This window comes from Mustelus asterias, chromosome 1 (assembly GCF_964213995.1).
Source record: "Mustelus asterias chromosome 1, sMusAst1.hap1.1, whole genome shotgun sequence".
NCBI lineage: Eukaryota > Metazoa > Chordata > Chondrichthyes > Carcharhiniformes > Triakidae > Mustelus > Mustelus asterias.
This window is the reverse complement of record NC_135801.1, coordinates 151,438,795-151,460,467: the sequence shown is the minus strand read 5'-3', so window position 1 is coordinate 151,460,467 and position 21,673 is coordinate 151,438,795. Positions and strand designations below refer to the sequence as shown.

General features: G+C 41.4%; 2 protein-coding genes across 2 annotated transcripts; one reads left to right on the top strand and one right to left on the bottom strand.

Annotated features, from left to right (window-relative positions):
* Positions 1 to 1,404: 1,404 nt before the first annotated feature.
* rpp25l (ribonuclease P/MRP 25 subunit-like) lies at positions 1,405 to 5,331 on the bottom strand. The gene is made up of 2 exons (XM_078225899.1): positions 5,229 to 5,331; positions 1,405 to 2,054 (listed from the first exon to the last, which is right to left on the bottom strand). Exon 2 carries the CDS (start codon positions 2,009 to 2,011, stop codon positions 1,457 to 1,459), a length of 555 nt encoding a protein of 184 aa, XP_078082025.1. The 5' UTR covers positions 2,012 to 2,054; positions 5,229 to 5,331; the 3' UTR covers positions 1,405 to 1,456.
* A 180-nt stretch (positions 5,332 to 5,511) lies between these two features.
* Positions 5,512 to 20,855, top strand: dctn3 (dynactin 3 (p22)). Its single transcript, XM_078220622.1, has 7 exons — positions 5,512 to 5,635; positions 10,923 to 11,007; positions 13,714 to 13,800; positions 17,087 to 17,170; positions 17,523 to 17,581; positions 18,343 to 18,402; positions 19,043 to 20,855. The coding sequence occupies exons 1-7, from the start codon at positions 5,552 to 5,554 to the stop codon at positions 19,130 to 19,132; spliced, it is 549 nt and encodes a 182-aa protein (XP_078076748.1). The 5' UTR covers positions 5,512 to 5,551; the 3' UTR covers positions 19,133 to 20,855.
* The last annotated feature ends 818 nt before the right edge of the window (positions 20,856 to 21,673 follow it).

The following is a 21,673-nucleotide window of genomic DNA, read 5'->3' as shown; positions in this document are numbered from 1 at the left end:
GGGGCAATTCTTTCACACAGAGGGTGGTGAGTGGCTGGAACAAGCTGCCAGTGGTAGTAGTAGAGGCAGGTACAATTTTGTCTTTTAAAAAACATTTAGACATTTACATGGGTAAGGTGGGTATAGAGGGGTATAGGCCAAATGTGGGCAGTTGGGACGAGCTTAATGGTAAAAACTGAACAGCATGGACAAGTTGGGCCAAGGCCCTGTTTCCATGCTGTAAGCCTCTATGGTTCTATAACTCTATCTCCCATTTAAGGCAGATGAGAGATTTTTCGCTGAGGATTGTGAATTTTTGGAACTCTCTTCCGTAAAGAGCGGTGGAGGGAGGTTAATTAATATTTCTGAAGCAGAGGGAGCTAGATTCCTGACTAACAAGGAAGTCAAAGGTAATTGGAGGTGCACAGAATGTGGAGTTAAGGCCACAATCCAATCTGCTTGATCTTATTGAAATGGAGAGCAAGCTCCAGGGGCCGAATGGCCAACTCCTGATCCTAATTCATGTGCTGAAACAACTTAGTTTGTTCTGAATAAAAACCCGGTTCTTGCTGTGTTAATAATCTTTAACAGGCAAGAAACAGAGCTTCTGAGCTATGGAAGGAAACCAATCAAGATTTCCAATCGCACTTGATTCTTGTTGGAAAGTCCATGAATTTGAATATCAAGGGAGACAGGATCAGAATTTGCTGTGAAAATATGGTTGAATAACTAAACCTGAGAACTCTATCACTTAAAAGACCAAGGGTGGCCTGTAACCCCACCAGCTGCAAGCCCCCACCAACTCATACACTACCCTGGCCTGGAAACACGTCACCATTTGTTAACTCTCAAAATCCTCAAAGTTTGCCCCTAGCAGTATTTTGGGTGTAGCTACATGGCAAGAACTGCAGTAAAAGTTTAAAGTTTATTAGTCATAAGGCTTACATTAACGCTGCAAACAAGTTACTGTGAAATACCCCTAGTCGCCACACTCCGATGGATGTTCAGGTCAATGCACCTAACCAGCACGTCTTTCAGACTATGTGAGGAAACTGGATCATCCGGAGGAAACCCATGCAGACACGGGGTTTGCACGTTCTCCCCACACAGAGTGACCCAAGCTGGGAATCGAACCTGGGTCCCTGGCGCTGTGGGGCAGCAGTGCTAACCAGTGTCTCTGCCCCGCCCATTAGTAGTTCTGGAAGGTGGCTCATCACCATCATTCTTGAGGGCAGTTAGGGATGGGCAATTAATGCTGGCTTTGCCAGAGCTGCAGTCGTCCGATTAGCAAATTAAAAAAGCCCGCTGTCACAGGTTAAATTTAACACATTAAGAATGGCCATTTGAGAAAAAAAGCTACTGAATGGAAGCACATAATGTTTTTAGGAAAGGAAGGAATAAATTGAAGTAGGCAAACAAACTGAAGCTACTTGATGAGATTTTAATTTGAAAATAAAATTACAGCATTCTCCCTCCCTCAGCTTCTGGATTTCTTGGGCCTCTCTCCTCTTCCAGATCCAGGATGTTTACCCCCTTTACCCAGCCCATCTCCTCCACGTCTTTTTTTCCTTTGAGTCAGTGCCTCCTCTTTTAAAGAATGTATCCACAAAGCATCAAAAGACCCAGGAGCCTGATAGCCTGGCTCATTGGTATGCAGAGTGTCTTTAGACAACAGAACACAAATGGCAGGAAGGTTTCTTTTCACAGTTAAACTGTCCAATCCTGCCTCTGAAACAATAGGTTCCCAGAGTTCTTCAACATGTTTATAAAACAGTTTAGTAATTTGATGGAGGCCTTTTAATCTTCTCTTCATGATTTCCACACAGGTGATCGTTTTGCTGACTGCTTTTCCTGTGCCAGTGAAAAGGATCTCTCTGGTACTGGCAGATTCCATCTTTCCAATTGCATATCCCATGAGATTTCTTATTTTGCTACCTTCCTTTACCTTCATTTCAATGATGTCTTTTGGAAGGTTGGCAATTGGCTGCGGACAAGGTAGTTCTGTGATTTTTGTTTTTTGGTAGTTTTCCATTTGAAGAAACTTCTTGTAATTATGAGTTGATGGAAATCAGAACCTGTAATTATAAATGTTTCAATATCAATTAGTTACAACTGCAAAATTAAAAACCTGAAGGACTCAGTTTGTCTGTCACTCTAAAGTTACTGTAAAATAGTCAAAAATGCATTCTATTTTTGTCCCTTTCCCAAAACGCTATCTTATCCTAAGCAGACATTGACAATGTTCCAGCAGTTAATTCAGGTGGCTATGCCATGCGAAACAGCAAGTTACTTGACAATGAATGCAGCGTACAAAACCTAACTCTGTCCTCGCCTGACATCCATATATATACATATGTGAACTGAAGATAGGAGATAACAATCGGGTGTGCTCGATGTTTTCCCAACCTACCTAGGAGATTGAAGGCAACAATTCTATCCATTCTGCTGCAGGAACAGATCAACAGCACAACACAGTAGACTGAATTAGCCCTTTCTGATCTAGAGTTCAACCACAAATCACGTGGTGCATAACTTTAAAAGGCAAAACATTTCATTCTGGAATTCCACTGGGTGGCACTACAGTGGCAGAAAGTACTTTGTGTATACTATTCACATTACACCCCTCTCACCCAGCCCATATTTTAAATTTTGTGAATGTCAATTGTACCTCTATAGCCATTGGAAATTTTCTATTTTCTAACCATTTTACAGCCAATCCATTTGCTTTCCACTTTCCTATATCCTACAGAATGACTGAATTGTATATTCTGTTTATTTTATAGAAATATCTGAGTATGAATTGTTCATGTCTTAGCTGTTCACACTCCTGCCTTAGAGTCAGAACGTCATGTGTCCAAACCCCAGAGAATCATAGAATTCCTACAGTGCAGAAGGCCATTTAGTCCATCAAGTCTGCATCGACTCTCTCTGACACAGTACCTTACCCAGGCCCTTTCCCCCATCCTATAACCGCAACCCCACATATTTACCAGGGCTAATCCATCTAACCTACACATCTTTGGACACTAAGGGGAAATTTAGCATAACCAATTCACCTAACCTGCACATCTTTGGAGGAAACCGGAGCAGTCAGAGGAAACCCATGCAGACACGGGGAGGACACACAGACTCCAAACAGACAGTCAAGGCCTGAATTGAACCAAGGTTCCTGACACTGTTGGGCAGCAATGCTAACCACTGTGCCACCACACATTTTCTCAGTTTTCTAATTCACACAGTATTTGGGACCCATATTCGGAGAACCTATCGCCAACAGTGTCAACTAATGAGCTGGAAGTGAGGTTTGACATAAATCAGTGCACAACAGCAAAGTGTCTACTTGGAAAGATTTTCTGCAAAACACAGGAAAGAGAACTCACCACCAAACTGCAGCAACTCCTCCTGATAGAAGAGTGACTTTGCCAACAGAATGACGTGGAGCATAATTACGTACAATTACATTAGTGAAGCAGTAAATCCCAGTCACATAACTGTGTTCTACAGGCATGGTTGACACAGAATTACACAATAATTTTTCCATTCGAGTCAGGAATATTGCTGAATCCATATGAGGCCGCAAATATAGAAGCAGCTCCCCTCCTGTTCTCTGATATAGGTAAATAGAATCCTTTACTCACAGAGAATCAATCAGGGATTTGATTTAATATCTTATTGAAAAGACAGTAGCACTGACTCTCTAAGTACTGATGTGGAGATGGAATGTCAGTCTAGACATTAAGCTCAAATAATTGGAGTGGGACTGGAACCTACATCCGTCCGACTCTGAGACTGAACTATGGTTGGCACTTAAATAAGCGTGCTATGAATACTTTTTATTTAAAGTAATAAAAAATATTGGAAACATTCAGCAGGTCAGGCTGTAGAAAGATAAAGAAAGTTAATGCTTCAAGTAAATTTCCTTTCATCAAAAGTGACAAAAGTTGGAGATGTAAAATCAGTTTTGAGTATGTTTAGAGGCAAGGAAAGGAAAAGAGAGCAAAAATGGGCAGATGATAGGGTGGCCAGCAGGAGGGATTAAACGACCAAGAAAAACGAGTGGTATGGTACAACAAAAGATGGGTCCAGAGGTGAAAATTGTATCAGAATTATGACCAGTTTACGGTGTCTGAAAAAAAAGGGAATAATGTTAATGATCTGCAATTGATACTACCAGAAACTGCCTAATCAAATATAATAATTTGCAGTTCATCGAGCTTCCTTAGAGCAGTGTAGGATGGTGGTACGGTCAAATGGGAGAATTAAAATGAAGGATGATCTAAGGCTTCTGGTCCTGCTTGTGGACTGAGTTGTCCAAAGTGGCCATTGTGAGATATGGCATAATGTTGCTTCTACATGAAGCTGAATTGTAGAACCATAAGCAGGCTTTAAAGCAGGCTATAGTGTGCAAACATCAGTCTTAACACAGAAACCACCGAAGATACACAACATGGGACCGAAACAAGAAGGAACAAAGAAAGTGGCTTATCTGAACATAGCAGCAGTTAAGAAACTACCACATAGGCAAGAAATAGGAGACATAATCACATAACGTTGACAAAAGAAACATAATCACATAACGTTGACAAAGGAAACATAATCACATAACATAATCAAGAGGGGGGGGGGGGGGAGGTACCGGGGGCTTTGGAGAAACTGTACAAAATACATACTGTAATTATGTTAAAGTGTGCCTGCTCAGCGACACCCTTTCTTGCAAGATCGATTAAAAGACGCTTCTTCAGAATTTGACTCGTGTAAAATTATTAAAGAGTGAGCTTCGTTTCTCACAGCCACACAATGTACACCGGAGCACCCTTATGTGGAGAGGACTGCACTGTGAGCAGCAATGACAATATATTAAATTGTTTCACCTGGAAGGGGTGTTTGGGGTTTTGCACGTTGGGAGAGCGGGTGGTTCATCTCCAATATATGAGACGGTGCAATGGGATGGGGAGGGGGTGACTGAGTGCACCAGGATTCATTTAATCCTCCTTTAGACTCACATTTCGTTTCTTTACTGACTGTTACCACCTGCCTTCCTCCTTGCACCATTGAAACTGTCCTACTTCTCAACCCATCACAGACCTCCCTCCCCTTTCTTTCCCTGCCTCAATCCTCACATCTCTAACCTTCCTCGTTTCTGCTGAAACGTTACCGCCCTGAACCATTAATTCGCTCTCTACCTAACTCACAGGGTATTTCCTGTTTCGGATTCAGTTACTGGACTGTTTCCACACAGTTTCATTCACCTTAATCCAGTCCCAGGCTCTGTTCGGCCCAACAGCAGTCTGCTGCACGCATGCGCACTCCCAGCTCTCCCGCCCCAACCCCGCACGCATGCGCACTCCCAGCTCTCCCGCCCCAACCCCGCACGCATGCGCACTCCCAGCTCTCCCGCCCCAACCCCGTACGCGTGCGCGCATCCGAGTCTCCAGCCCCGCACGCACGCGCGCTCCCAGCCCCGCACGCATGCGCACCCCGGTGCTTTCCCCCTTTCCGCTCCGAGTCCTGTCCCGTCCCACTGACGTCATTTCCCGTGCGCCGCGCAGGCGGGCCGGAAGTGGCGGTGACAATGGCGGAGCTGAAGAAGCTGCAGAAACGGCTGGGGAAGCTGGAGACTCGGCTGTACGGAGAAAGAACGAGACAGGCCGGCCAGGTAAGGGGGGGAAACATTGGAAGGCAGGCTTGGCCAGGGAAAGATGGAGAGGCAGGGCCAGTATGTGGAATTCCCTGCCCAGTGAAGCAGTTGAGGCTACCTCATTGAATGTTTTTAAGGCAAGGATAGATGAATTTTTGAACAGTAAAGGAATTAAGGGTTATGGTGAGCGGGCAGGTAAGTGGAGCTGTGTCCACAAAACTATCAGCCATGATCTTATTGAATTGCGGAACAGGCTTCGGGGCCAGATGACCTGTTCCTGCTCCTAGTTTTATGTTTCTCTAAGAATGGGCTGGACATGGAGCAATAGTGTGTGGTTGGGTAGAACTACTGAAAAGGAGTGATCTGGGTTAGTCAAATACTGAGGGGGTAAATGGAAAGAGGGAGAAGTGAGGTTTGAACTGGATTCAATTTGAATTGGTATTTGGAGTGAACACGGAGATGGGTTAAGCCTATCAAAACCCTTTGAATCCAGTGTGCTTCAATGAGAATGTTTCATTCTTCTAGACCCCACAGAATATAGACCCAATTAACTCAGTCTCTGGTCATTAGACAGCCCTCTCAATCCAGGGACCAATCTCGTGAACCTTTGCTGTACTACCTCCAACGCAGCTGTCCTTCCTGAAATATTTTTTTCTCAACCTTGGTCACCTTGCAACCATGTCTCTGTAAAGACATTTCAGTGAAATCCATTTATTTCTATCTGTACTAGTTCATCTGGTTATGAATGCTTTATTCATTCAGAGAATGCACCTTTTCATTTCATTTTCTTACGTTCTTTGCATGGATTTTATTTGCTGATGTACTATTGCAGTTAAATTCTGACCCTTCTTGGCCACTCTGCTCATCTTTGTACCCAAATTGCTACACTGCTCCATTTTCTTCACCTGACCCCCTCCCCCTCTGTAGTTTACAACCCTCTACGCAGTCTATTGCACTTAATATCTATTATTTGTCAGGACTCGGATCCCATCCAGACAGCTCCCTTTTTCCTTGGTACTGCTGCCAATGTCTTATACATGAAAATCCCTTCTTACACCACCCTGATTGATTCTCTGCTGAACCATGTGCCAGTAGGTTCGTGGGTCATGTAACAATGCAGAGATCACCACCTTTAGAGATTCTGCATTTGAATCTTGGGTAACCCATGTTCTTTGTTCACATGTAGGCCATGATAACTGGATCCTCCTCCCACAGAGCTACAAAGACATGCCTTTAAACCTGGCACTTGGCAAACAATACAAACTTCAGCACTCCATAAGACCATAAGACCATAAGACATAGGAGCGGAAGTAAGGCCATTCGGCCCATCGAGTCCACTCCACCATTCAATCATGGTTGATTTCAACTCCATTTACCCGCTCTCTCCCATTTGCAGCTACAGAGAACGGAGCTCTCAAATATCAGTTTTAATAGGTGACTTCAGTGAATGGTTTATTTGTTATGAAAGGACAATAGATACATAATTACCCAGGGATATTTATATGGATGGATTTTTTGGAAGCCATTATTTTTCTGGGGATGACTTTTCTGATTTCCTATTTTATTTGCTGTCTTGCATTACACTCCATTAATTCTGAAAATAAAATAATGTTTGTCTTGTTTATAGCTCACTTGCAGGCTCTTGTGGTCACAGCTAAGTATTGCAGCTTTTAAGATTGTCTTCATTTGTCAGTTTATGATCCTTTCTGCACTTGGGCTTTGTGCACCAATATACCTTAACAAATAATTCCAGAGGAGGAAGATAAATTTACTTAAGAATGAGAAACCATACATGGATCACCTTATACTGTTATTTGGAGGTCTCAGTGAATTTTCATAGAAAATCATGGAAACCCTACAGTACGGAAAGAGGCCATTCGGCCCATCGAGTCTGCACTGACCACAATCCCCCCCCCCCCCCCATTTCCCTACATATTTTACCCACTAATCCTTCTAATCTACGCATCTCAGGACACTAAGGGGCAATTTTACCATGGCCAATCAACCTAACCCGCACATCTTTGGACTGTGGGAGGAAACCGGAGCACCCGGAGGAAACCCACGCAGACACGAGGAGAATGTGCAAACTCCACACAGACAGTGACCCAAGCCGGGAATCGAACCCAGGTCCCTGGAGCTGTGAAGCAGCAGTGCTAACCATTGTGCTACTGCGCCCCATCCAGATTTTGTTTAAAGTTTATTTATTATGACAAGTAGGCTTACATTAACACTGCAATGAAGTTATTGTGAAAATTCCCTAGTCGCCATACTCCAGCACCTGTTCAGGTACACTGAGGGAGAATTTAACATGGCTAATACATCTAACCAGCACACCTTTTACAAAATTTATGTCAAAATCTATGAAAGGAAAAGAAACGTGTTGAGATACATTTTGTTAATATTGAAAATATAATTACCATAAAAAGGTAATTCTGTTAAAGGATTTTCAAATGCCTTTTGGAAAGTCCAGGTTGTATTACAGAGGCTGCCTATTTGTTTCAGAGCCAGTGTGTGTTTTGACTTTCAATCTTTTTTCTATATCTTACTAATGGAATAAGTGAACAAAATATTAAAAGAATAAGGATGTGAAATGTGTGCCAACTAAACTTAAGGAATTTTGTGACCGCAGCTAGTGTCAATGCTGAACAAGCCAGATATCTTGAAATATATCTTGGCTGATCAGTAATTTTTGATATTGTAGAAATGGAGAGGGATAGTTACTGAACATAAAAACACACGACCACAGTGATGACTTCAATAATTTGAAGAATTAGAATGTTTATTAAAATAAAACTTAAACACACAAGATAAAGGATACACAGTTAGAAAAATCTTTCGAAACAGCCCCAAAATGTTTTATCAATGGTATACAATACAACAGTCTTTTCTGTCAACTGCGCTTATAGATTCTTAACCATAAAATTCAGGAAATATTATCCAAGCTGATAAATTGTTCTTGTTTTAAACAGATCTGTAATCCATGACTTCCCAGAATAAACGCACACTGAAGTGATTTGCCACTTTCTCAGGTCAAGTAGTTTCCTGGCCCAAGACCTCAGTTGGTTTTCTTTAATTAAAATGCTTTCACAGCACACTGCAAAGATACAGGAGGTAGCTTTCAGCAGGACTTCCCCACAGCAACTCTGCGGCTCAAGACCCTGATGTCATAAATATCCTTTTTTTAAAATCTCTTTCATCTTAGCTTTTCATAATCTTTAAATATCTCTCTAAAAACTCAGGTTCCCAAATATTAAAACTGTTTTTGTTCCAATTTTCAATAAAATTTAAAATGCCTACTCTTGCCCACAAATCTCCTTTAAAATGCAACTGTTCTTAATCGCCTTTGACTTCTTTGATATGCAACAGCTTGACACGATGGACCAAAGGACCTCTTTCGGTGCTCAATCACTCTGAACTACACATCAATTTCAACACCTATCCCCAATGCCAATTTTAAATTTACTGTTTACTTGTAAGTTAAAATGCGCCATTAAGCTTCATTAAAAAATATAAAAAGATAAGTTTTAGCCTTTCATCCCTTAGACTCTACAGACAATCTGATTCCAACAATCTCTTCTTTTATTAACCAGAACATGTGTGCACTTTTTTATCCTTTTCTACACAGAATAAATAAATAAGCTTAGAAATATATAAGTATATACACATCATCACAAATAGGAATAGGCCATTAGCTTCTTCTAATTCACACACTCCTGCTCTAACTCTCACCCCCTATTTCCCAGAGTCACAATAGGGTTGCTCAAGCCCTCATCCTCAACCCACCAATCTACATATTCAGTGCATCCTCTGCCATTTCTATCACATCCGGTGTGATGCCCCTGCCAACACATCTTCCCCTCTGCTTTCCTCCATGACACCCTGGTCCACCTTTCAGTCACACCCTCACACCTTTCCATGCAGCTATGGGAGATACACCACCTACCCTTTTACCTCCTTCCTTACCATTCAAGGCCCCAAACACTTCTCCAAGTGAAGCAGTCAACTACTTGTTATTATTCTTATTACAATCAGAATACTGTGCTCACTGCTGAAGTCTCCTCTGCATTGGGGAGGCCAAACACAGACTGGGTGACAGCTTTGCAGAACATTTTCATTCAGTCTGTAATCTTGACTGAGTTTTCCTGTCCCCTGTCATTTCAGTTCACTATCTTGCACCTCCACTGTCTTCGTGCTCAATACCAGCTCCATGAACAGTTTGACACTTTACAGCTTTCTGGACTCAACAGTGATTGAACAATTTTAGATCATGAGCTCAGCCCCGTTTTCTTCCCTGGTTTGTTTTTCCCCTCTCGATCCATTTACTTTATATTGGGCTGCCTGCTATCCTGCCACCTCATCTAGACACCTTGTTTGTTCTTAACTTGTCACATTGCCACTTCCTTTGGCTTTTTATAATGAGTAAGAAGTTTAACAACACCAGGTTAAAGTCCAACAGGTTTATTTGGTAGCAAAAGCCACACAAGCTTTCGAGGCTCTGAGCCCCTTCTTCAGGTGAGTGGGAATTCTGTTCACAAACAGAATTCCCACTCACCTGAAGAAGGGGCTCAGAGCCTCGAAAGCTTGTGTGGCTTTTGCTACCAAATAAACCTGTTGGACTTTAACCTGGTGTTGTTAAACTTCTTACTGTGTTTACCCCAGTCCAACGCCGGCATCTCCACTTCATTTTTATAATGAAACAGGTTTGTCAGTTAATCTGCCCTTCCCTCCAATACATCACAGACTGGAGAAGAGTCATATTGGACTCGATGTGAATACTGTTTCTCTCCACAGATACTGCCAAACCAGTTATCACTCCCATTTTCTGTTTTCTATCACAGACTTACCCTTTCAGTCTTCTCTCATTCTGCTCGCTTTCCCGTGCTCAAAATTGTTATACCTCTAACTTACCCCAGTTCTGATGAAAGGTCACAAAACTGAAACATTGCCTCTGTTTTTCTGCCCTCCAATGTTGAGTATTTCCAGCATTTTCTGTTTCTGTTTGTTTACTGTGGATGTTAGACCATGACAGCTTGAATCTGCTTTGCCATTCATTATGATCATAGCTGATCTTCTACCTCAGCTCCATTTCACCCCCCTCCCAATGCCCATACCCCTCGATTGCCTTCAAGTTAATGCAGTTGGAGAGGAGTGGGGCAGATTGGTTGGATTCAGTGTTGGGCAAAGATCAGTCTCGGCTTTTTGACTAAGATTACAGGGAAAAAACAAATTTAATGTTAGAATAAAAAATAGTCTTGACCCAAGATTTATTGTGCTTATTCATCCAGTATGCTACCTTGTTTTCCAGTTTACAGATGCTATTGTAAAAGTCCAGGCTTCTCTGGGGAATATTTCCAGCAAAAGAGAGAGGATAAAAACCTTGTATAAGAAGAGTAAGTACAGGCTACTGTATTCAAAGCAAGATTGAGTTATGTAGGTTGCACTTGTATCAAAGCTTACATTTTTTGTTTTCAAGTTTTTTTCACCCTTAATTTTGAAATCCTATTTTTTTTATGCGAGGAAAAGTTTCTCCAGATCCACTTTTTTTTTTTAAAAAGCTTTTTTTATTTTGGCGTTAAGGTGAAGAGCAGTGGGCACATTGCAGTACACCACCTGAGTTTAAACAGAGTAAATGAAAGAAAATTGAGAGAAATTGCAAAAAGGTAGATTAAGAATTTTTAAAATTCATTCGTGGGACATGGGCAATTGAGAGTCAACCACATTGCTGTGACTCTGGAGTCACATGTAGGCCAGACCAGGTAAGGACAGCAGATTTCCTTCCCTAAAGGACATTAGTGAGCCAGATGGGTTTTTCCGACAATCGACAATGGTTTCATGGTCATCAGTAGATTCTTAATTCCAGATATTTTTCATTGAATTCAAATTCCACCATCTGCTGTGGTGGGATTCGAACCTGGGTCCCCAGAACATTAGCTAAGATTCTGGATTAATAGTCTAGCGATAATGCCACTGGGCCATCGCCTCCCCCAAGATAGTCAAGTAACCCTGCAAATTTGGGTTTGAAAACCTGATGGAAATGTAGGCACAAAATTCTGAGATCCTGAGGAAAAGAATTTGGGAGTCTGTGCGGTCGAATGGTGTTAATCTCCTTAGACCTAAAACCAATCTTGGCCTGTTTTAGCCTTTCTAGAGAACTGAAGATTGGGGATTAACCTGTAGGTGGCAACCTTAGTGAAGAAGATGCTGGAAATCTGTTTTAAGGCCAGGAGATAGTAAAGCCAAGAACAATAAATTAAAAGGGTAAGAGTTGGCTGGTGTTAGACTTGCTAGAGGCACGAAGAAACTGGATCTACTTAAGACAAGTAGATTGGATAAACCTACTAAGTGGAGATACTGCAAGAAAGGTGAAATACCTTTATGATATTGCAAAGGAAGTCATCTTAGCCATTGAATTCTTGAGGGATTCCTCATGGCAAATTCAGGTGGGAACTGTGGATACAGCAAAGGTTTTTGAAGTTCAGTTAATGCATTGGAAAAGATACAGTTATAGTCCTACACAGTACTAGGCATCTCCGAGACTGGGCTTTTCAGGATTTACTAGGTGCACAAAAGTTAGGAGCTAATGTGAACAGCTTCTCTTTGTCCACCTTTATCTAAACCTGTCACCATCTTGTACACCTCAGTTGGATTGCACCTCTACCTGCTTTGCTCCAAGGAGATCAATCTAACCTTGCAGCTAAAAGCCCTCCTCCCTTACTTCAAGTGGCATCATTCGTTGTCTCCAATGCTGAGTATAAGTTTGAGTGGCGCACCCCCTGAAGACCTTTACACTTCCTCCTGCTTCCTACTCTTCTAGGTGGCTATCCATCAACTATCCTGAGCTCCTGCTGCCTGTGGGGTGGCCAGCTCTTGGAACATAGAATCCAGGCCAATTCTCACGCTTCCTGTGACTCCCATCTGCACCTCAAATTTGGAAATCCTAAGCTTGTGCTCAGGCATTTGTAGACACTTCAACTTCTGGTCTCCCAATGCACATGAAGTGATCTGAAGCTCCCATATGGCACTGGAATTGAAAGCAATAGCTCCCAGCTATCTATCCATGATCTGAAGGGAAAGAAATCTCCATTTGCTCTTTTAGAATCTAGTTAGTACCTTGTTTAAAATCTTTTACCAAGGTGCTTCGTAATAGCCATGTTAGTAGAGAGTTCAGTTTCTTCATACAGGATACTATTTTAAAAAGATTTTTTTCAGTTTGAGCACAAATGTTTTGCGGTCCAACATAGAGCAACAGCTTATCTTATAATCTCTGGTAACCATTTGTTTTATTGTACAATGCATATTACAGTTTAGCCATGATGTGGAGATGCCGTCGTTGGACTGGGGTGGACACAGTAAGCAGTCTCACAACACCAGGTTAAAGTCCAACAGGCTTATTTGATATCACGAGCTTTCGAAGCACTGCTCCTTCATCAGGTGAGTGACTTGCCTGATGAAGGAGCCGCGCTCCAAAAGCCCATGATACCAAATAAACCTGTTGGACTTTAATCTGGTGTTGTTAAACTTCTTACTGTATTACAGTTTATACATTTTATTAGAACGCTTCAGGTAGTGGTATAACAGTTGTGATATTTGGCAAATCTCATCTTTTATTTAGATGTGCACATTATACCTTAATTTTACTCAATTTTAATTTTTTTTGAGTTTTTGCACGTTGATGCATGATTTCTTGGAAGATGCAAGAAGCTGTTGGGCACCGTTTTAGTCTGCGTGCTATTTCTGATCTAAATAGGTTCAAGGGACTCAATGGCATTTTTCTGTTCCTGTGGTCATCTAGTAACATTTGTTCATCAAAGCAAATTAAGTTGAAGCCTTGGGTTATGATATGTAATCAACCAAGTGACTTTTCAACTACGCCTTGTTGCCACTTGTAGAAGCAAAATCTTGGCCACAGCTGTCATTGTCTAATGATAATTTGGGCATCTTTAAGGTTTGATCACACTTCATTCAATCTTGAGTTTGCTGTTTTAAAAGTAATGAAAGCAGTTTGTTTCTGGAAACCAATGTAATTTTGTTACATTTTATCCTTTCCCTTTTAATATAGAATTTGACTGTTTATTGTAGTGTTTCTATAATTTCAGTTGATGACCTGATAAAGTACTTGGACCCTCAATACATTGACAGAATTGCTATCCCAGATGCCATGAAACTAGAGTTCATCCTAGCAGGTAACTGTGCTAGCAGGTATCAGTAACTAAGTCTGAAAGGTTAACTGCAGAAATAATACTTATTAAGCCAATTGGAAGTATATTTTGATAGAGGAAACTGATACAGAAAGCGAATTTCTAAAGCACATTTAAAACATTTTAAAATGTCAAAAAGCACTTAGAATTTTTTTATTCGTTCACAGGATGTGGGTGTTGCTGGATAGGTCAGCATTTATTGCCCCATCCCTAATTGTCCGAGGGGAAATGGTGATTCACTTTCTTGAACCGCAACAGTCAGTGTGGTATGGAATGCCCATAGTTCTATGATTTGACCTAGCTTTAGTGAAGCTATAGTCCCAAGTCAGGATGACGTGTGAGTTGGAGGGGACCTTTCGGGTGTTGGTGTTCCCATGCATCTGCTGCCTTTGTCCTTCTAGGTGGGTGAGGGCACTGGTTTGGAAAATGCTGTCGAAGGAGCCTTGGTGAGTGCTGCAGTGCATCTTTGTAGATGGTACACGCTGCTGCCACTGTGCATCGGTGTTGGAGGGAGTGGATGTTAAAGATGGTGGATGGGGTGCCAATCAAGCAGGCTGCTTTGTTCAGAATGATGTCCCAGGACTGAGACGATTGATCTTCAACAACTGAAACCATCTTCCTTTCAGCTAGGCATGACCGCAACCAGTGGAGTATCCCCCTGATTCACATTTACTTCCATTTTGTTAGGTCTCCTTGATGCCCCACTTTGCCAAATGTTGCCTTGGTGTCAAGGGCAATCACTCACTACACCTCTCAAGATAAGCTTTGTCCATGTTTGGACTAAGGCTGTAATGAGGTCTGGAGTTGTGTGACTGGTGAATCTCAAACTGAGCATTAGTGAGCAGATTATTGTTGAGTTTAGTGTTGCTTGATGGCACTGTCGTTGACACCTTCCATTATTTTACTGATGATCGAGTAGACTAGGGCGATAATTGGCTGGATTGGATTTATCCTGCTTTTTGTGGACAGGGCATAACTGGGAATTTTCCACATCAGGTCGATATCAGTGGTGTGGCTGTTCTGGAACAGCTTGGCTTGGGGGGTTGTTGGGGCAGCGTGTTCTGGTGCACCGGTCTTCAGTACAATTGCTAGAATGTTGTCAGGGCCCATAGCCTTTGTGGCATCAAATACCTTGATCTGTTTTCTGATATCATGTGGAATAAATCAAATTGGCTGAAGACTTGCATCTGAGGTGGAGGCCAGGGTGAACCATCCACCTGGCAATCCTCTACAACCACTCATTTATGTTGAGTTTGATTTGATTTATTATTGTCACATGTATTAGTATACAGTGAAAAGTATTGTTTCTTGCACGCTATACAGACAAAGCACACAGTTCATTAGAGAAGGAAACGAGAGAGTGCAGAATGTAGTGTTACAGTCATAGTTAGAGTGTAGAGAAAGATCAACTTAATGCAAGGTAGGTCCATTCAAAAGTCTGATGGCAGCAGGGAAGAAGCTGTTCTTGAGTAAGTTGGTATGTGATCTCAGACTTTTGCATCTTTTTCCCGACGAAAGAAGGTGGAAGAGGTGTCTGGGGTGCGTGGGGTCCTTGATTATGCTGGCTGCTTTTCCGAGGCAGCGGAAAGTGTAGATAGTGTCAATGGATGAGAGGCTGGTTTGCGTGATGGACTGGGCTACATTCACGACCTTTTGTAGTTTCTTGCAGTCTTGCACAGATAATTTTGCTTTCAGAGATTATTGTCTACTTGAGAGTTTACTTCAAAATAATTTCAAACAAATTATTGTTTGATCCTTTGAGTTCATACAATAAAGAAGTAAATAAAAATGCTTCTTCATAGTGAAAATCCAACGAGGCCTTACTGTAACAGACATGTCAAGGGACATCAATAAGGAGATAAGAAAAAGCAGCAGGAGTGGGACACACTACCCCTCAAACCTGCTCCGCTGAACAGTAAAATCATGGCTGTTCATCTACTTCAACTTCATTTATCCACCATATCCCCACATTCCTTTTGTGAATCTATTATTAAACCTCCGGTTTCTTCCCACACTCCAAATATGTTCAGGGTAGGTTGATTGGCCACGATAAATTGCCCCTTAGTGTCAGGAGGACTAGGAGGGTAAATATGTGGGGTTAGAGGGTTAGGCCTGGTTGGGATTGTTGTCAGAGCAGGCTCGTTTGACCAAACAGCCTCCTCCTGCACTGTAGATTCTAGGTTCTATTATTTAGAAATTTTCCAATCTGGGTACTGAATACATTCATGAAATGTGAGCACTCACAGCTTTCTCGGGTAGAGAATTTTTAAAGTTCGCAATTCTCACCTGAGACCTAAATGACCAGGTCCTTGCTTTGAATATATTGATAGTTCTAACAGCTGCCAAGCCCCTTAAGAATTTTATATGAATCAAATGTTCATTGTAGGCTAAATTGTCATAAGTGTAACGCAGCAAATACAAAACGCGGTTTGTACCAGGATTACTGTGCTCCTCTTAGCAAGCTGCAGTCAATCATAACTTGACAGTGGATTTACTCGGGCTTACTACTTATACTTGTGATGTTATGGCTGGGTCTGGCTGAGTATTCAGTGATAGCCATGCACCCCAAAATGTCATATCTGCAAACATTTCAGTTGTAGTCAGAATTCTTTTATTCATTCGTGGGACATGAGCATTGCTGGCTAGGTCAGCATTTATTGCCCCATCCTGAGTTGCCCTTGGGAAGGCGGCGGTGAACTGTCTTTTTGAATCGCTGAAGTCCATGTTCTGTGGGTTGACCCACAATGCCATTAGGGAGGGAATTTCAGGATTTTGACCCAGTGACTGCGAAGGAACAGCGATATATTCCCAAGTCAGGATGGTGAGTGGCTTAGAGGGGAGCTCACAGGTGGTGGTGTTCCTAGGTATCCGCTGCTGTGCTAATTACTTATGCAAGTTTATCATCTCCTTCCAGATGTTAGTGAAATTGAAGGCGGCAGTGAACTGACGAGTAATTGTGGTCATAGCGCTGCCAGTACAACTGAACTTTGAGGGATAGAGCATGCGTTCATTCACTATAGTAGCGCACTACAGCAAGAGTATAATGTAGCTTTTCACCATCTCCCCTGATTTTTAAACCAAATTGGCAACATGAAAATTGCATCCTAAACATTTACAATTCAAGTGACTATTATGAATAAAATGTACACTTCTTGGTTTCTATACAGCATGAGTTTAAATCTGATAATATTTGGCATTTTATTCTGAGAAAAGACTATGCTGTGGAGTACTTGGAAGAAACTTTCTTAACTTTGTTTTTCTTGCACTATAGAGGAGCATTTTATCCATTCCCAAGTGCGTCTTTTAGAATCTGTGAAAAAACATCAGCCATATCTTGAGAGTGAGCACATTAAAGGTAGGTTCGAGAGAAACCATCCCATCCATTGCAATCCTTTTAATCATTGTCTGGATAAATCAAGTAGCACTATGTCTCTGATTTTCTTCACTGCCTCCTGAGCACTAGTCTGTTCTTAAAACCACAATTTGAGAATATGAAGAGGTTAGTTAGCACAGAAACTGTCTTCACCCTCTCCCACTCTTCCCTTCAGCCTCCTGTCTGTCCATCCTCCTGTCTCTCCATCCTTCTTTTGCTCTCATTTCCACCCCACACTGCTGTGAATATTTGGAGGTTGTAATCTCCTGAACATAACGGGATATAAGTTTGTATATTATGCAAAAATCCAATTTGTTGTTTGGTATTTCTGCAGCTGTTCCAAACTACTCCTCAAAGGTGCAAGCACTGACCCAGGTTCAAATTCAGGAGCAGGTACTGTGTGCACTGCAAATATTTAGCATTTCTCAAATCACTTTTATTGCATGGCATGAATTTTCATGATTAATTCTAATTAAAATTGTGCTACAATAGACTTTCTTGTGCTCTCTTAATTCATAGAACCATAGAAACCCTACAGTGCAGAAAGAGGCCATTCGGCCCTTTGAGTCTGCACCGACCACAATCCTACCCAGGCCCGATCCCCATATCCCCACATATTTACCCGCTAATCCCTCTAACCTACGCATCCCGGGACACTAAGGGGCAACTTAGCATGGCCAGTTAACCTAACCCGCACATTTTTGGACTGTGGGAGGAAACTGGAGCACCCGGAGGAAACCCACGCAGACATGGTAGAATGTGCAAACTCCACACAGACAGTGACCCAAGCCGGGAATCGAACCCAGGTCCCTGGAGCTGTGAAGCAGCAGTGCTAACCACTGTGCTACTGTGCCGCCCTAAAACCAGAGCACCTGGAGGAAACCCACGCAGACATGGGGAGAACTTGCAAACTCCACACAGATAGTGACCGAAGCCAGGAATCGAACCCAGGATCCTGGTGTTATGAAGCAGCAGTGCTAACCACTGTGCTACCATGCCACTCCATTATTTTAATTTTTTTGAAATTAAGTTAATGCAACCAATGAGTAAACTAATCTGCCAGTTCTTTGATAATTTTTATTGATCACTTTATTTTCCTCGGTATAGATGAGTTTTTAATACCCTTATATCTTTTCTTCGTGTCTTTTATGTAGGATCAATGTAACGCAATCACAGAGGATGTAAGCAAGATGCTTGATGAGTATAACAAAATGGTATCCTTTGGTTTCTATGATCCAAATTTTCATTTGGTCTTCCAGATTATGTTAACTATATACAATTCATATTCATTCAATGCAGTTGCATTAACTCCTTTCTGCAGTTTAAAGGCTGGTATGAGCAACTGGTGTAGTTTGGATTGGGGTGGATTTTTTTTAAAGTCTTGAACTTGTAACTGCATTTCTTGCGAACTTAAAGGTTCTGGTAAGAAACTGATTATCGTATGTTTTGTATTTGAGTTGAAACGTTGAGTTTTTAAAAAAAAAACATATTTACCTTATCCCGAATTTGATTTGATTTATTATTGTCACATGTATTAACATAGTGAAAAGTATTGTTTCTTGCGCGCTATACAGACAAAACATACCGTTCATAGAGAAGGAAACGAGAGTGGAGTTATTTTCTCCTGCGCCTAACTCCATATTTTTCTGCGTGGTGTTTTTTGAATTTCAGTCACTATTAACATGTAACTAATTTGGATGCCAATTAATTAATTTGGAAGTGAATGTCTCAATAACGAATAAGTGGGGAACTTTATCATCTTGGTTTATTAAATGCTGGATTAAACATTTGAAATTTAAAATTCAAGTTCTTTTAAGATTCTGCAGCAACTTTCACCTTAACAGCAACTCCCAGATTCTACTCCTCTCAAAGCAATTTGTTCAATGGGAAGAACTGCTAACCAAACTTGAAGCCGCAAAGCAAATAAAGCCACTTGCCGACTGATATCGCATAGCACGGGAGGATCGAAATGTTATGTGGTGGCGGAGCAAACCATTCTTTTTGCTATCTATATAGTATTGTAAATGTAATTAGTAATATTAAAAATAATATTGTTTGAAAATATATTCCCTACAATGATATATTTTAAAGTCTCCTGCGATGGGAGAGCTAGCATTGTATGATAGTAATCAGAGTGGCAACATGAATGTCCTGATTCTGAGTGTCACAACCCTAGATTTACATTCTAATATTTAAAACTTTAAGCTGACCATAAAATGTAATTTTATTCATATTCAAAAAAAAATTGGTCATTCACATTTGCCAATTATTGCCATTCTTTTACAGTGTTAAAAGACTGGGTGATTAGTGCAGATATGATGCAAAGCTTTTCTTGTGCAACCTATGTAACATAGAATTTTTGCAGTTTACTATCTCTTTGGATGAATTTGTGAAGAGGATTGTATATGTATATACTAAATCCTTGCCTGTTTTGTGTATCACTTTGGTAATTGATATGTATTCTGTGAGAACCAATACAATGGTACGGACGGGGGAAATGAACAAAAGTTCCAGTAATTGTGGACAGACACCACGAGGATCCACTGAATATAATTTGAAAGGGTGTTGGTTTTGGGCTAAGCACAACATCACCAGAATACATCAAATGCTTCCTTTTAAAATCTTGAACAAAAATAGCTAATAAGGCCACCGGGTGATGCTAAGAAAGGATTGTCTTTGAATTAGACATTGTCAAGAAATTCCACACTGTCCACTCCCATGGGTATATATCAGGTGTCCCCTCTAACAGAGGGCATTCCTGAGTAAATCGGGAAGGTTTGAAAGTTTGATACTTTCAGGCAGTTTCCCAGCAGAGTGGTGACTAACCCTGACCGAGCTCAGATTTTAAGACCAGAGCAAGCATTCTCCATGTAGCAGTCACGGATTAACATGAAAGGATCCTACTTTAAAATTGGCCTATGGGAATAGTGGAATTAATCCAATTTTACTGCGATGCATCTAGTGTTACCTATTGGGATAAAAACACTAAACACTTGTGAAGTGGTTATGACCAACACAATCTCGCTTTAAATAAAACAATTAAATATAAAATAACCAAATTATTATTATAATTGCATGATTCCCAGAGGTCATTGAGGAATTCTGTTCACTGAATCTACTAGATTCAGTCATTGTGGCGGTAGCCTTTTACAGGCTGCCATCACAAAAGTTCTGGGCAGTAAACCATGAGGCATCTATTGAGTTTATAGGTGCTGCATGTGACACTTTAGGGTCAACTAGGTATAATATGTATGTATGAAAAAAAGATCAGACCAGCTGGTGAATTAAACAATTGTGTACGGGCTTGGTGTAGCTTCTTGCAGACCATCATCCCACCTCCTCCCCAGCTAGGCAGACATGTTAAGAAATAAGAGACCACAACCTGGACTCCCAAAGCAGGAACAGAAATCCTTGAGGTCCTGGCCATTGTTATTATGTCCCTGCTTAATTCTTTCTCTTTCCCCTGTACTGTACTATCCATTTAAAATGTAAAGTATGATAAACTAGATGAAGAAATATTCAAGATGTGAAGGAGTGGTGCCACAGTGGGATGTCAGTCCCCTAGCAACTGGAGCCTTAAGTTAAAATCAACTTTCCCTTTCTTTGTTATGGAGTTTCTTTTATGTTTGGAGCATTTTTTTATTTATTAAAAATTATTATTACTGCCGTTTGAGGCTACTCATTTCTGAACAAATAAATGCTAAGGTGTGAACTGCAATGGCAGGTATCAACATTTAAATTGTAACAAAGCTTCCAACTCTGCCTTGTCCCTACCCCCCCAATAATTTATGCAAGAATAATTTGCTGAAATGGCTGCAGTTTAAATGGAGTTTTATCTAGGATCTGTAGGTTTGTGTCACCCGGCCCTGCCAGGAATCATTTAAAGGATGTGAAAACAGAAAATTCCCCTCTGATCTTAAAGGCGATCAAGTAAGTCACAGGAGACCACAGACCAGACCAAAGGACACCTGCTTTCCTCAGGCTGCCATGGACAAGATGGGCTGAATTGCCTCCTGTGGCTCTGACTGTGAAGCACAACTCACTCCCATCACCCACTTTTTGAAAGAAAATATGTTTTCAAATGTCTGGTGAGGCCAGCTTTTATTGTACAATCCTAATTGCCCTTGAGAAGGTGGTGCTAACCGCTCTTGGGGAGGGAGTTCCAGGATTTTGACCCAGCGACAGTGAAGAAATGGCAGTATGGTTCCAAGTCAAGACAATGAGTGGCTCGGAGGGGAATTTACAGATGGTGGTGCTCCCATGCATCCTGCTGCCCTTGTCCTTCTGGATGGTCCAGGTCAGGGGTTTGAAAAGTTCTTTCAAAGAAACCTAGGTAAATTGCCGTGATGCATCTTGGAGCTGGGACACACTGCCACCACTGTGCATGATGGGTGGGATGTCAATCAAGCAGGCTACTTTGTTTTGAATGGTGTTAGGGTTTTTGAATGTTTCTGGAGTTAGACTCAGGTAAATGGAGAGTAATCC